The 13,896-nt window shown below is 46.7% G+C and overlaps 1 protein-coding gene across 1 annotated transcript in view; it reads right to left on the bottom strand.

Moving 5' to 3' along the window:
• The window catches only part of SETD7 (SET domain containing 7, histone lysine methyltransferase), a 45,165-nt gene extending 31,976 nt beyond the window's left edge, over positions 1-13,189 (bottom strand). Inside the window, exons 1-3 of the mRNA XM_031465718.2 lie at positions 12,971-13,189; positions 12,136-12,268; positions 4,267-4,396 (exon numbers count right to left, since the gene is read on the bottom strand). Coding sequence (XP_031321578.1) covers positions 4,267-4,396; positions 12,136-12,268; positions 12,971-13,000 — 293 coding nt within the window. The 5' untranslated portion in view covers positions 13,001-13,189. The remainder of the gene's footprint in view (positions 1-4,266; positions 4,397-12,135; positions 12,269-12,970) is intronic.
• Positions 13,190-13,896: the final 707 nt, after the last annotated feature.

Below are 13,896 nucleotides of genomic sequence, written 5' to 3'. Positions count from 1 at the left end.
CATTCTGAAGCTTCTGAAGCTGAGATGGGAGTAAAAGGTAAAAATTTACATTTTGGCTATTTGAACTGATTTAGAAATTAGATAGTTCTTTATTTTACCTTGAATGTATTTAATTAAGATGCTTGAATTCTCTGCCAACAGCGGTTCACCTCTGTGACATGAGGGTGGGGGTCAAAAAATAAGGGAGCAGGTTCACTTTTTACATTTCTGTATTTCTTAAAGTTCTTTATTCTACCAAGTATTTGCTATACATATAATTTAAAAAGAAAATGAAATATTCTACTTCTGTTTTGCCAGCCCATTTTTCCTGGTCATCTGAATAATTAAAATTCTTATTCAGATTTATCATGTTCTATGTAAGGGGGAAAGTTGATTCGAGAGTTTTCTTAACCTAAATTGGTATTTGTTTTAAAATCTCATAAATCACACACCCAGTTTATGGCACCAGATTGTGGTGATAGTTTCATGAACATGTACTTAACTCCAAATACATCAAGTTGTTAAATATATACAGCTTTTTTAGATGTGAATCATGAGGCCTCCATAAAGTGGGTTAAAAAAAAATCACACATCCAGGTTCAGGTTTTATATAAGATTAGAATGCCTCAGGCCTCAGGTCTTCTAAGTGACAAAAAGTGTCACTTACACTTTTTGATTTTGCAAACAAACCCCCTGATCAGCATGTAAGTCAGTACTACAGGCTCGAACAACTTTTAAAAAACTCGAGGCGGAGGGTATAGCTCAGTGGTACAATGCATGCTTAGCATGCACAAGGTGCTGGGTTCAATCCCCAGTACAACCACTTAAGAAATAAATATATAAATAAACCTAACTACCTCCCCACACCAAAAAAAAAAAAAAACCCAAAAACCAAAAAAACACAACCCTCTAACAGAAATTTTGTTTCCTCAATTATTATTTCAAAACCTTGATTTTGGTCTTTTTGGAGGAAGTTTTCCAGACTAAAGCCTTCGGTCTGGCAGTAAAAGCACTGAGTGCCCACTTTATTTTACCCAATACATCAGACACTAAAAACGGGGAGAGTAATAGGGAGAAAAATTAACACAGCAATGTAAACTAAGCTGCCGCGTCAAGGAGAGACAGTGACTTCTCCATGGCCAAGTCCCGCACCCCTCTTAGAAAGACCTAATAGATACCCCAGCTTTTATTTCAGTCATGAGACTTTCACTAATTTTTCCGCAAATCCTTTCAGCAGATGTTTCATAACATGATCATTCCTGGGCTTAAGGAAGAAGGTGACGATGACCTTTGAGAATCTGTCACCAAATGGCTTCATCACGTGTCATAAAAGCAGTGATGCTGACCTTCTCCCCTCAAGATATCAGCCCTCATCCATCTGGAGAAGCTAACAAGAGTGACCTTTTCAGGTCCTTGCTGATACCATTACTCTCTGAGTCTGTCATTGGACCTAAGCCATGGTGTTAGAGGGGTAGGTTTAAAAATTAGCGAATTAGTGCCTCAGAAAGAAAAGAGAGTCAATGAATTTCTTTCTGTTCCATAGGTAGCTACTGGCCTAGTGCTTCAGCCTGACCTAGTGCTTTCCCTGGTCATGACCCACATGCAAATCCCTGCATCTGCATGGCACACTGAGGGGACTGGATGAAACTGGTCGGGGCCAGAGTGACTGGCTTGACAGAGGGAGGGAGGTGCTTGGAAAGTCTCAGGCCCCACTCTGCCACCTAAGGGCTCATTCCTCATCAAACTACCAGACTTAAAGCATGAGCCTGTGTGTGTGTGCATGTGCCCGCGTGTGTGTGAATTCTACCCTCTTTTTCACCCCCATACTCATTCAGCAAGACTTTTTTTTTTTAGTACCAAATTAAGGGAAAGTGCTGTGAAGCGTAGAAGATGAAACAGACACAGATTCTACCCCCAAGGAAACCTCTCCCCTGTAGGGGAAATAAGACTTTTATATAAATATATACTTGTTGAGTGAATAAAGGAATAACTGCAGCATGAGGTAAATAGTGACACTTTCTAGAAAAACGAGCTATAAATAAACTTCTGTGGAAATGAGGCAGGAAAAGTTTCCCTCTGGACAGGTTATGGGGATCGTGAGAAAAGCAAGCACTGATACCCATCCAGTAAGAAGGCTCTACGGGACTCAGGCATCCACCAGGGCAGAAGAAAGGAAATAGAGTATTTGACCATTTAAATTGTACAGTTTGGGAAGCAGGGAGGGTATAGCTCAGTGGTAAAGTGTGTGCTCAGCATGCACGAGACCCTGGGTTTAATCCCCAGCACCTCTGTTAAAAAATTTTTTTTAAATAAAATAAATAAAAGTATAATTAATCCCCTAAAACCTCCATTAAAAAACTTTTTAAAATAAAATAAAATGTACAGTTTATAAGTCAAGTTCTGCTAAAAAGAGGTAGGACGTGGAGTTGGGGACAATGGGAAAGAGAATTAAAATAAAAATGTATAGAAGCTCTCTGATAGGTTTTTATTGCCCTCCTCATGCCTCCTTATATCAGATAATTCAGATAATTGAGAGCCTGAGGATCTGTTAATATTTTTTAAAGCAGCTCACTCCACCTACAGAAAAGGGATTCCAGGTCACAAGCCAATCCCTGAGCTCACCCTTCAACCATCAGCTTAGACATGTCCTTTCCTGAAGGAATCCCAAGGTTTAGGAAGCTTCAGCTCATCACCAACGTCAGGGATTTAGTAAGTCCTGCTGTGTCCCACAGAATCCGAGAGCCTGCCGTGGCTAAATCCATTTGTATTACCCAATCAAGTGGTATGAAAAGAGCTGGTCCTTCCGCGGCTCTGAATTCCTCTAAGTGCTAGAGAAATTCATACGGCCACTCTTCATCTCCGAAGCTGACACGGTTTCAAAGTCACTGTTGGAAAGCTGGGCAACCCCATCTCTTCTCGAAAGAGGAAAGTCCTAGATCTTCCCACCTATCCCAAGGCGGTGAGGAGCTTCAGCCTCCAACATTCTCATACAGGAGGTGAAAGCAAGGTAAAAAGAACCCTGCTGTGAAAAATATTCTAACTAGAGGTAGCACACAGGAAATACCAGTTATGACGTCGGCAGTAAGGTATCACACATGACGTCCAGTCACCCCAACGACAAGCACTTAAAACCCTGTGAGTCTGGAGCTGTTCACCATCTAGGTCTACCTCTCCGTGTCTTCCTGCTTGGACTGTGATGATGTGGCTTTGAAGGACTTTGCTAAATATTCTCTTGACCAATCTCATGAGGAGAGAGAATATTCTGAGAAAATTATGAAGCTGCAGAACCAATTCATTCAGAAGGGGCTGAATCTTCTTTCAGGAGATCAAGAAACCAGACCACGATGTCTGAGAGCGGCTGAACGCAATGGAGTGAGTGTGCGTTGTGCTTGGAAACAAAGCATTCATCTGTCATTACTGGGACTCTACAAACTGACGCTGACAAAAAAGATCCCCGCTTGGGTGACTTTGTGAGACTTATTATCTGAACGAGCAGGTGAAATCCATCAAAGAGCTGGATGACCACCTAACCAACTTGTGCCAGGTGGGGGCCCCTGAATCTGGCACGGTGGGGGCTCTCTCTGACAAGAGGCAGTGACAGCAGAGCTGAGTCTCAGGCCACAGCCATGGGGGTGGAACCGAGCAGGACCCTTTGGGGCCATCCTGGGACAGACCCCTCCCCCATATCCTCTGCTGTAGCTCCTCTCTGAAGGACCCAGATAATAGTATCTGGTGCAGATTTCCTGAGTTGTTTTACTGATGGAAGAAATTAACTACCTGATGACCATGAGCATGTAGCCCCCAGACCTTCTGGCACCTAAGGATTGATAGTGTTAACCCGAGACTCCGCCCTGTTACCTCACCGTCAGCCAATCAGAAAATTGTGCACCAGCTGATCACACTCCCTGTGACTCCCCTCCCTCACCTGGCCTTTAAAAATGCTTCCTTGAAACCCATTGGGGAGTTCGGGTGTTTTGAGCATTAGCTGTCCCAGACTCCTTGTCTGGCGCCCTGCAATAAACATTGTACTTTCCTTTACCACAACCCGGTGTCAGTATATTGGCTTTACCGTGGGGGTGAGTGGACCCAAATTTGGTTTGGTAACTGGGAGTGACTTTCCTGGCCCCCAAAGCAGTACATGTATGTTGAGGATACTTGGACCTTTTCTCTAAGTTGTACTAAAACATCCACTTAAATTCTCTCATTTGTATCATTCCTCCAAAGAAAGTAATTTGGTACCTACCCCCCCCCCCAAAAAAAAAACCAAAACAAAACTGTGAGGGGTACCTGCCATCGAAGAAGAAGAACTTCCCCCGTCCATTCTTTTCTCCATGAACAAAGTTGCCCTCAAATCTGTCAGTGGAGGAGTAGGTGACGGTGCAGAAGCCGTGTGGTAATCCGTCATCATCCAGGTGCCCTGGAGAAAGGGGACCACAAGGCAAACCTTCACATCTTCAACGCTCCCCAGCTCCCCCACCATCACGTCCGCACTCAGACGCTGCCAGCAGGGAAGGGCTCCTGGGGCTGGCTGCTCAGGGCACTTGCTGGATAGTGAACATCAAGGTTTCTCTGCCTGCATCAGCACTGCCAACTCGACTGGGAGGTCCACTTTGTGAACGGACATATGTGAGAACATGAACCAAAAACAAGCTTGCGTTTTACCGGGGACTGGCAGTTATTGTTAATGATAACATCTGCAGTGCATGGTGCCACGCACCCACTACTTCCCCACACGGTACTCCTGTTTGGAATTCATGCACCTGAACTTTCATGCTTCACCAAAACGTGGTTGAGGTAGCACCCTGTCTTGGCAGTAAGTTATGTGGTTCTAGAACTAAGTACACAATCCGATTTTATGTATCATTATATAGTATGCGGTGGAGCACTGCTAGCCAGGTGCCCTCTAAAACCCCACTGCTCTTTGTTATACTCAGACAACAAGGGATGTAGGTAGCCAAGTCTCTAAAACTGCCCTAATATTTGTACACCTCATTTTACTAACACATCAACTCAGAGTCCTTCTAAGCTTGAACTTAAGCTTCACCTTGAACTTATTGCTTAACTTTACAAAATCTTTCAGCTTTTGAATGTTCAGTAATAACCTGTCATAGAGCCTCTACAACTGTGGTCAGAGGGTTTGTGCTTTCAGTGTAGCTAGAAGTATCCACACGGCCATTTAAGCAGTGATTCTGAATATCAGCCGCAGTTATTATACTGTGATCTTTAAATTGCTGGTTTTTCTTGGGTCCCAGATTGGTATATTCTAATATTTATGTTTATAGTCAATGTTTAGGTTTTTATTATTACCTACATATTTCAAAAAACCCAGGAGTCACTCACTCGTGTCTCCCCAGGCATTCTGGTGAGCTAATTTTGCAGAGGTGGGTAGAAATGAAGGCAGCAGTTAATCTACTGGCTTTTTCCTGGGTTAATGACCTGAGTCATGGATGAAAAAGGTATAAAAGCATTAAATACTGCGTACAGTGCAGGTACATTAAACACTTAAATGTGGCTTCCAGATGGCTCACAGACGTAAAAGAAAACACAAACCATAACACCACAATGAATGCTTTAGTCTCCTAAAATAATTTCTTCTAAAGTGATAAAAGAATATCATCCTTTAGAAGAGATAGTAAGCAAGCACTCTCAAAAAGAACAGGAAAGCTCTTTATTTGCATTATTGATTACATAAATGCCAAGTAACAATGAACCAATGCACAGCTTTATTGCTACATCTGACTCTGTATAGAATGAATTACCTGAAATATAATAAAACATGGCTAGTTAAGTAAATCACAATCAATGAGTTCCCCTTCCTTTTAACACAAATTTTTTCCACCAAGGGCAGGAAATTAATGGTTAGGAGGGAACTAAGCCACAATTGCTATCTTCTTGCTCAAAAACCAAAAACTATACATGACATAATTCAATGACATATGAGTTATATGAAATAATTTGGACAATTATTTTCTAAATATCGACGGATGACATTTCTCTCATTGAAATAAATTAAATCTACCTTTATTCTTTTCATTCAAAAAAAAAAAAAACCCACTCAGTGTATAGCTAAAAGCTTTCCTTAATGAAATGTTGCTTGGATCAAATTAAATTCAGCTATTAACATTCCTACCAATTTAGCGTTCTACTTTTGGTTTAGCTATAACTATCAGAATAATAATTTTAGCCTTATAGTGAGGTATTTACTAATTTGTTGAAAATGCTTCGCTCCCCCAGAAAACGGTTCACATATTCCAGACTTTAAAAAGTTAATGTTTGATAAAATTCCTGATTATCCTTTAGATAAAGAGAAATATTAAGATAAACTTGAACACTGAGGGGAAAAAAATCCAACGTAAATTCATTTCCACCTTCCCTCAGTCGCAACCGTCCTGTCCTATTTCTGAATAAAACACTGCAGGTGCACCGTCAGCAGTGAAATCGAGATCTTTAAGAAAGCTGGAAGCATCCTGTAACACACTGAAAGCACTTGAGGGACAGAGCCGAATCCAACTGGGATGAAAGCAAAAACGTCAACACGCTCCGTGAGGGACACGTGTGCCCACGCCTCCTTCCGCGGGCCAGCAAAGAGGAGTCCCAACATCTTCTGAGTCTTGAGAGAGAGGAAGAAAAAAGCTGGTGAATGATGGCTGTTACTCTGGTGACATCATGTCTTTAGAAAGAAGGCCTTGGATGCGCAACGCTCCCCTGACCTTCAAAAGGCAGGTTTCGGCAGCTTGTTGTGAGAAAGTTCTGCAGGCGCCCCGTGAGATCACAGTAGAGCCCGCTTGTTGGCTTGTCTGTTTTGTTTTCTTCTCCTCCTTCTACAAGGAGGGCGGTGTGATCCATTAACAGGTTGTGATCAGTTACCGGGAGCAATTAAAAGGAGCTAAAAAATGAAGGGTTGTGATCATTCAAGACTTCTACCCGGAATATTTAATAGCCTGGAGTGGTCTTCCTAGAAGCAGCAGAACTTTATCTCCAGAACGACAGCCCCATCCAAAACAATAACAGCAACGAAGAGGCTTTCCAAAGAAAGAAATGCAGGGAGGAGTGGAGACTGGGTTGCTGTGGACTCACATCTCCCACTGACAGCAGAGCTAGAGGAGCTTCTGGTACCACGCCTGCTCGAACGCCACTGGGTCAGTAAGATCACGGAATATTTGTCTTGCCAGTAATAGTCAATTTAATGGAGGGGGATATTGACATACAGAGAAGGAAAAAGTCTGTGTCCCTACTAGGCACCTGAAACCAGGTTATGCACTTTCCTGTTATCTAAATTAAGCCTCACAATAATCCCAACTCTAATCTTACAGATGAGGAAGCCACTGCTGTGTGCCCAAGAAAGACATTAACCACCACTCTGAATGTGCTAACGGATGCCAACAGCCCTTTCCCCCACTCTTTCCATCTCTTTTCTCTCTAGATAAGAGTAAACTAGCAGAACACCCCTCTTTCCCACGGATGGTGGAAGGAGGGACCTCTAAAGAGGTCAGTGTTCTCAGGCCCCAGGCAGAGAAGTGGAAGAAGGCTTTGTAGTTAAGACAGTTCTCACAGAACCACCAGGACAGTCAACAGCACATCCTGGCTGCAAATTCCTGTCCCTCCCAAGTGTTACCCAACTCAGAGAAACTCGAGTCCTCCTTGCTGTGATTGAGGTCGATGTGTAAAACGCACCAAGTCAGCCAACAGCCCTCCAGGCCAGTTCCCACTAAACAGAAGTTGAATGCAAGCCCCGAACAACAAGGAAAATCCACTTGACTGACTTCTCTGTGTGGGGAATGCTGTCCCAGCTCGTGTGCAGTCTGTCTGTCTGCCGCACGGCTTTAAATATTTACACAAGTTGGAAAAAGGGGAAAATGTAACAGCCACACAAGTCTCCTTTTTCACTTTGTTCTAAAGATCATTATCTACTGACAAAATAGAAAGTTTGATTTTTTCCCCTCGAGTTCCCTCTGAGCTTTTTCATAACCTGATGAGAGCCAGGCCTGCCTCCTGTGAAGTGAGGGTACATCTCAGCAAAGGAAACTCCCTCTGGATCAGACAGCGGCTGCTTACTGCCTCAGGCGTGCTCACAGGAGATCTGAGCATGTGTGTGTGTGTTTGTTCATGTGCATGTGTGTGTTTCCCTCAGAACAAGAGACCCTGACATGCATGGTTGGTTTTGTAGCTTAAAACTACTTAAAAAAAAAAGGAGTAATAATAAAAGGCCAACTTTTTCTTTTTGGTGCAAAGAATGTACCCTCAAGATGATGCAGTTAATGCTGGTTGTTAAAAACAGAATTTGATTTTTGAGAGTAACTCTTTGCAAGAGCTCAATTATTAGTTGTGAGGGTCCTAATTTTAATGAGGCCCACACAGAGAGGGTGCTACCAGTATACTTAGGAGGCATTTTTTCCTCAGAACAGAGCATGAACAGCCTTAGAGACAGGATAAGATATGAGGGGGACTGTTAAAAATATTCTTAATATTTGGAGGGTGTTGGGGCAGTGAAACATGGAGACACTTGTTTTCATTCCGGCTCCTTGGTTGTGGAGATTCTGCTATTTCCCCTCCTTTTAGTATTCCTCCTCAGTGTCTCCTTGCTAGGTCCCAGCCTTTCCGTTTTCTCCTGCCCTCATAACCGCCTATCTGGACTGCGGCAAAGAGCCTTCAGGGTGATCACCTCACCTGCTCCCCACAGGCCGCTCATCCTCCCCAGCAGAGCTCCCATTCCTCCATCCCAGCTCCAAAGCCCCCCGTGGCTCCTGGCGCGCAGTCCGCATTCTTGGCCCTTGACAAGCCTCCTTTCCCTGTCTTCCTCTCCACTTTTCTCCTTCTAGGAGCCCTGTTACAGCAGAGCAATTCCTCTCTGCCCGTGCCTGCAGAGTTCCACACTTCTGTCTTGACTCCCTAATGTCCCTTCTCTACTGGACTCAACTCCACCCCACCTCTTCCAGAAAATCCAGCTACTGCCCCAAACTGGCCACCATTTTTACTTCCTCTCCACCATCATTCGTCTGCTTAGATATGATGTATTTATTTCTAATTATATGAGGGACCACTCTTGGTATCTATGGGTAGACCGAAAAATAAGATATTATAATAAAGATTTCTGTTCCAAAGCTAAACATCATTCCCCACTGAACCAAGGAGCCTCAAAGTTTTTAAAAGGCCACAGCAGGAGCTCAGGTGGAGTTTGCAGGCCCGCTGAGGCCCAGGGCTGCCTTCCCAAAGGAGCAGAGCCATCACCTGTACACAGACAACCCCTCTACCACCCACCTGTCCTTGGGGAGTCATCCACTCTGAGCTCAGAACTTCACCCAAGCTACAGTTCCACCCCGACAGAGAACCAAAGTGCATATGATGTGACAAAAGATGTTTACACTCAAGACCTGAAGAGACCAATTTCTTCCCCAAGGTAAATTTCTAAGGAGGAAGAAAAAGAGTATCTCTTGCAGAGGCTACAAGTTAAATTCTCTTTTCCCACATACATTTTTCAGAAAGTCACTGAACTCTCAGAACCAACCTCTTAAGAGTGACACTGATAAAGAGTGACACAGGCAGAACATTTAACTGTTGCTTCCAAACTCAGTCCCTAAGTATTTCATATATTTGACTGACTCGTTAAAAATTAAAAAAATAAATAAGAAAAATGTTGGAAGACAGTTTGGTATGGGAGAGTGGGGTTCTGGAAGTCCAAGCCTTTTTCCTACCTTGCTGAGTGTCCTTGGATTTGTTCTTAACTTCTCTAAGCCTCAGTTGCCTCCTCCATAAAATTAGAATAATATTGGTGCCCACCTCGTAAGACTGAATGGAGAATGTGTATGTGAAACACTCAGCACAGAGCCTCCACGTAGTGAGAACTAAACAATGACAGCGATAAGTACAGCGAAGACAATGGAACTGCAGAGAACCCAGGCTCTGTTTATGGAGAGAAGTGGGTTAGCTGGTACTTCAACACCAAGATATTCAGACTAGCCTTTTACCAGTCCCCCACGCATGTGCTAGATATTAAGTAAAGATGATTATAGACAGGACCTAAAAGCCCAGGAAAGCCTGCAGAAAAGCCCATTTTTACATATGCATGCTCTGGACACTGTGTGAGTTTGAGCCAGGGATGCATTTAAAGACTTTTAAAGAGTCCAGGTTACTCTGATCGCTAACTGTTAGGTACAACTGAGTAACCATGTGTCCCAGATTGCTTCAGACATTCAAGCCATTGAGCCAGTTGTCCCAACTTAAGTGACCCTTCTCAAGCGTATTCAGATCTCAGACAATGTATGTGGTCACCGTACATAACACAGTACTTAACAGAAACTTTCTTGCTTATATAAAGACATTTCTCTGCTTCTGTCCATTGGACAGTCTCAAAAACAGCATTAGTACATTTCTGAAACTGCTTGTTCACCTTCAGCAAGGAGCCGGGGATTATGGCTAACTGGGCCTTGTGTTTCTAAACAGCTTCAAAAGGGAGGGGAGGTTTAAGCTGGGGAGCACTGCCTGTGATCAAAAGTGTGCATTATGTTTTTATGGGTAAAAGTAAACTTTGAAGAATGAGAGCAAGCCCTAACAATTTGAGACAAGCATTTTCCAATTATCTTTCATAATATAAGGCACAAGAAGTCAATAATTTAAATTTAAAGAAGACATCCAATGGATCGACTCAATCAATGTCTTTGGGCTCCAGTAAGTCCCAATGTTGGCTTTACTTATTAGAGATAAAGAGTTCTGTGAGTTCAGGACATTGTTAAATTAAAACAACACCAACACTCCTTGAAGCTGGATAAAGAAATAGGAAGTTTAATAGTTACAGTAGGATAGTTACCTTTTAGAGAATTCAGGAATATTATTCTACTTAATCTCTCCCTGAGACCTCGGGAGCACAGTTATGCTGACATAAAAATTCAGTTTCTTCTTCCAAAGTAGCAATAACTATGCATCCTTATGCATCTGTAAGCGTTGCCACTTTGTTTCTCTTTACCACTTATGAGAACTTGTTTATACAAATTAGACAGAAACCAGATTCAACCAAAAGCTAAAAAATGTTTACTTAGATGCTTGGTTTAAAATATTCCGGAATAATAACCACACAACGTTGCAAAACATCACGAAGTACTGTCTTGGGTAGAATCAAATAAATAGATACGCTAAAGAGTAATTTCCAGTATTCACTGTTACAAAAACATAACATCTCATGATACAAACAACTAGATTGTATAACGTCCCCACCTCGCTTTTTAGAACTAGCAGGGATTTAAAAAAAAAATAAAAAAGAGGTGGAGAAACTCAGCAAAACAAAGTGGCGAGAAAAGTCGGGGGAGGGGCGCTAGAAGCGAAGGGGCGGAGAAACACGACACCAAAGCGGTGATATCACCCACAGCCAACTGCATGGAATTCAGAAAGTTAAGTGTCACCCAGCAATTTCGGTCCCGGCTTGCGGCGCGCCTGCACAGCGTGGCGGCGGCGGCATCGGGATCGGAGGCAGAAGGGGGAGGGGCGGTTTGACTGAGTTCGCCTGGGGGCAGCAGAGGCCGGGGCCACTGCCTCCGGGTGGGCGTGTGTTCAAGCCCCGGGTCGGGAGCGTTGTCCACAGCCCTGCAATGATTTCATCGTTTCGGAGGAGCGACCGCCCTGGCCGCCGCTGCCACGTGCCTGGTCCGACCCCGTGCGCTGCGCTGGGGGACGGACCGGGACACGGCCGCGGTCACCGCGGGTCGCAGCGGCGTGGGGAAGGAAAGGGCTGGCGGCCCGAGAGGGGGTCGAGCTTGCCAAAACCGGGCGGGGGTATTGCTCCACGGAGACCGTCGGCCGCAGGGGGCTATCCTCCTGCGCATCCCTACCTTCCACCCCCGAAACGGGGAAGGCCGGAGTGCGGGGCAGGTTTCGCAACTCCGAGGGCGGATGCAGGCGGTGGCCCGGCGGAATGGAGCAGCCGTGTCCTCCTGGGGGCTTCGGCCCAGTGGAGCCCGATTCCCGGCCTGCGCCCCGCCGCGCAGTGCGCGCTCCCGGCGGCATGGCCGTGGCTGTCCGGCCCCTGTCCGAGCCCGGCAGCGGGCCACTCGCGTAGGGGACAGTGGCGGCCGCGGGGCCCGGCGCCGCGCGGGTCGCAGCCCGCCACTCCTCCCGCGTTCCCTGCCCTCCGCGACTCCTCCCCCGGCCCCAGAGAAATGCTTGTACCTTCTACCGCCTCCTCCACCATTTCGTCGTCGCTATCCATGGCGGCTGGGGACCCTGCCCAGCTCGGGGCCGCGCGGCTGCCTCCTGTCCCTCCGGGTGCTCCAGGCGGCTGAGCGAGCGCTGGGGCTGAACCCTGCGAGTTTGGAGGAGGAGGAAGAGGAGGAGCAGTTGGGCCTGGCTCGCACTGCCTCCCCCTACAGCCCTTTCAATTCCTTGGTCTTAAGCTGCTCCGGCAGCAGCCGTCCCTCCTCCCTTCGCCCACTTGCCCCTCGCCTCCGAGGCTCCGGGGTGCCGCCGTGGCCGCCGCCGCCGCTGCAACTTTCTACTGTAATACCCCGTCTTTGTTATCGAGCAGCTGATCCGCTGACATCACCCAGCGCCGGTGCGCTCCCTCCCTCGCTGATTGACAGTTCCCTGTCCCTTCCCAGAAGTAAGGCTCCTTAAAACGAAAGGCGCTCCGGGTCCGCGCTGACTCTGCACCCCAGCCCACCAGCTCCCAGGCCCATCAGGGTTTATCTTTTGCTTCTGCGCCGCTTGGTGCGGTCCAACGCGCCACGCGGTCCTGGGCGCCGCGGGCTCCTCACGGGCACTTGGGACCCCCGGGTACCAGCTCTCTGGGGGCTCAGAACTCCTGACTTCCAGCTGTGCCAGGGGCCACTTGGAAGTCCGCGTGCAATGCCCGCCAGCGCGCCCCACCCCCCGCCCCGGGATAGCCTCCAAAGAGCAGGGGAAGCTAAGGCAGCGTTTCTGACGCTCCAGCGCCTCAACTTCCTCTCATCCTCGCCCCCTACTTCACCCCATTTGCCACCCGGAGCTGCACGAGTGCGGCACGCACGGGAGCGCAGGTGTCCCCGCGTTGCCGCATCACATCCGTGAGCAGGTTTTCCAGACTCAGGGTGGTGACATCCAGTCCGGACTGCGGCTTCCACCCTAGCGCGCCGTCCCCACCCTCCTCGGGACCGTCAGGCGTCTTGGGTGATTCAGAAATTCCCCAAATCCAAATGGCAGCAGGCTCTATCTCAGGCAGGAAACAAGCCGCGCGGAAGGCCCGGCAGGTCCCTCCTCGCGGTTGTGGTAACGGAAAAGGAGCCACCGAGTGGAGCTACCGAGGAAAGACCCTCCGTCTGGCGCGCCTCCTTCTCGCGCCTCCCGCCCTGTACGTGTGATGTCCCCAGCCGTCTCCCTGATTCTCCGAGTGTCAACCCTCCACTGATTTGGGCTTTTCAAGTGGAGAATATCACGGGGCACCCGCTTCCCGGCCCAGCCACTTAGTGTCATTATGGCGTTGCCTCTTACAGGTGGTGGTAAAGGGCGGCTGTAAATAGCTGGTTAAATGGATGCAAATGTACACAATGTACCGTGGAATTACCGGGTGCCGCTCTGGGCATCTGCCAAGAACAGCTACTGCACGGAGCGGGCGGGGGAAATAGGAGGCAGCAGAGAAAGTTGTTCCATTTTGTTTTCTGAACGACGAGTGAGACTGGGGATTTCAAAGTACTTCCAGTACCCGGGAGACCACGCCTTGCTTTTGACTTTGTGCTTAAATGCCAGATTAAAAAAAAAATCGACTATTGTGAGTTTCTTCTTAAATTCAGTTTTTCCTCTGTGAAAAACAGAACAATGTCAGGGTTATTTGTCCCATACACTGCCAGGAATTTCATCCCCTTTTGAAAGAGAAGGAAGGGCCCTGGATCAGGAATTAGGAAACTTGGGTACTGGTGCTACTCACCTGCAGAGGGGCTCTGGGAGGCCACCCCTGCC

This window comes from Camelus dromedarius, chromosome 1, assembly GCF_036321535.1.
Source record: "Camelus dromedarius isolate mCamDro1 chromosome 1, mCamDro1.pat, whole genome shotgun sequence".
NCBI lineage: Eukaryota > Metazoa > Chordata > Mammalia > Artiodactyla > Camelidae > Camelus > Camelus dromedarius.
Note: the sequence above shows the minus strand (reverse complement) of the source record. Positions and strands in the feature narration are given on the sequence as shown.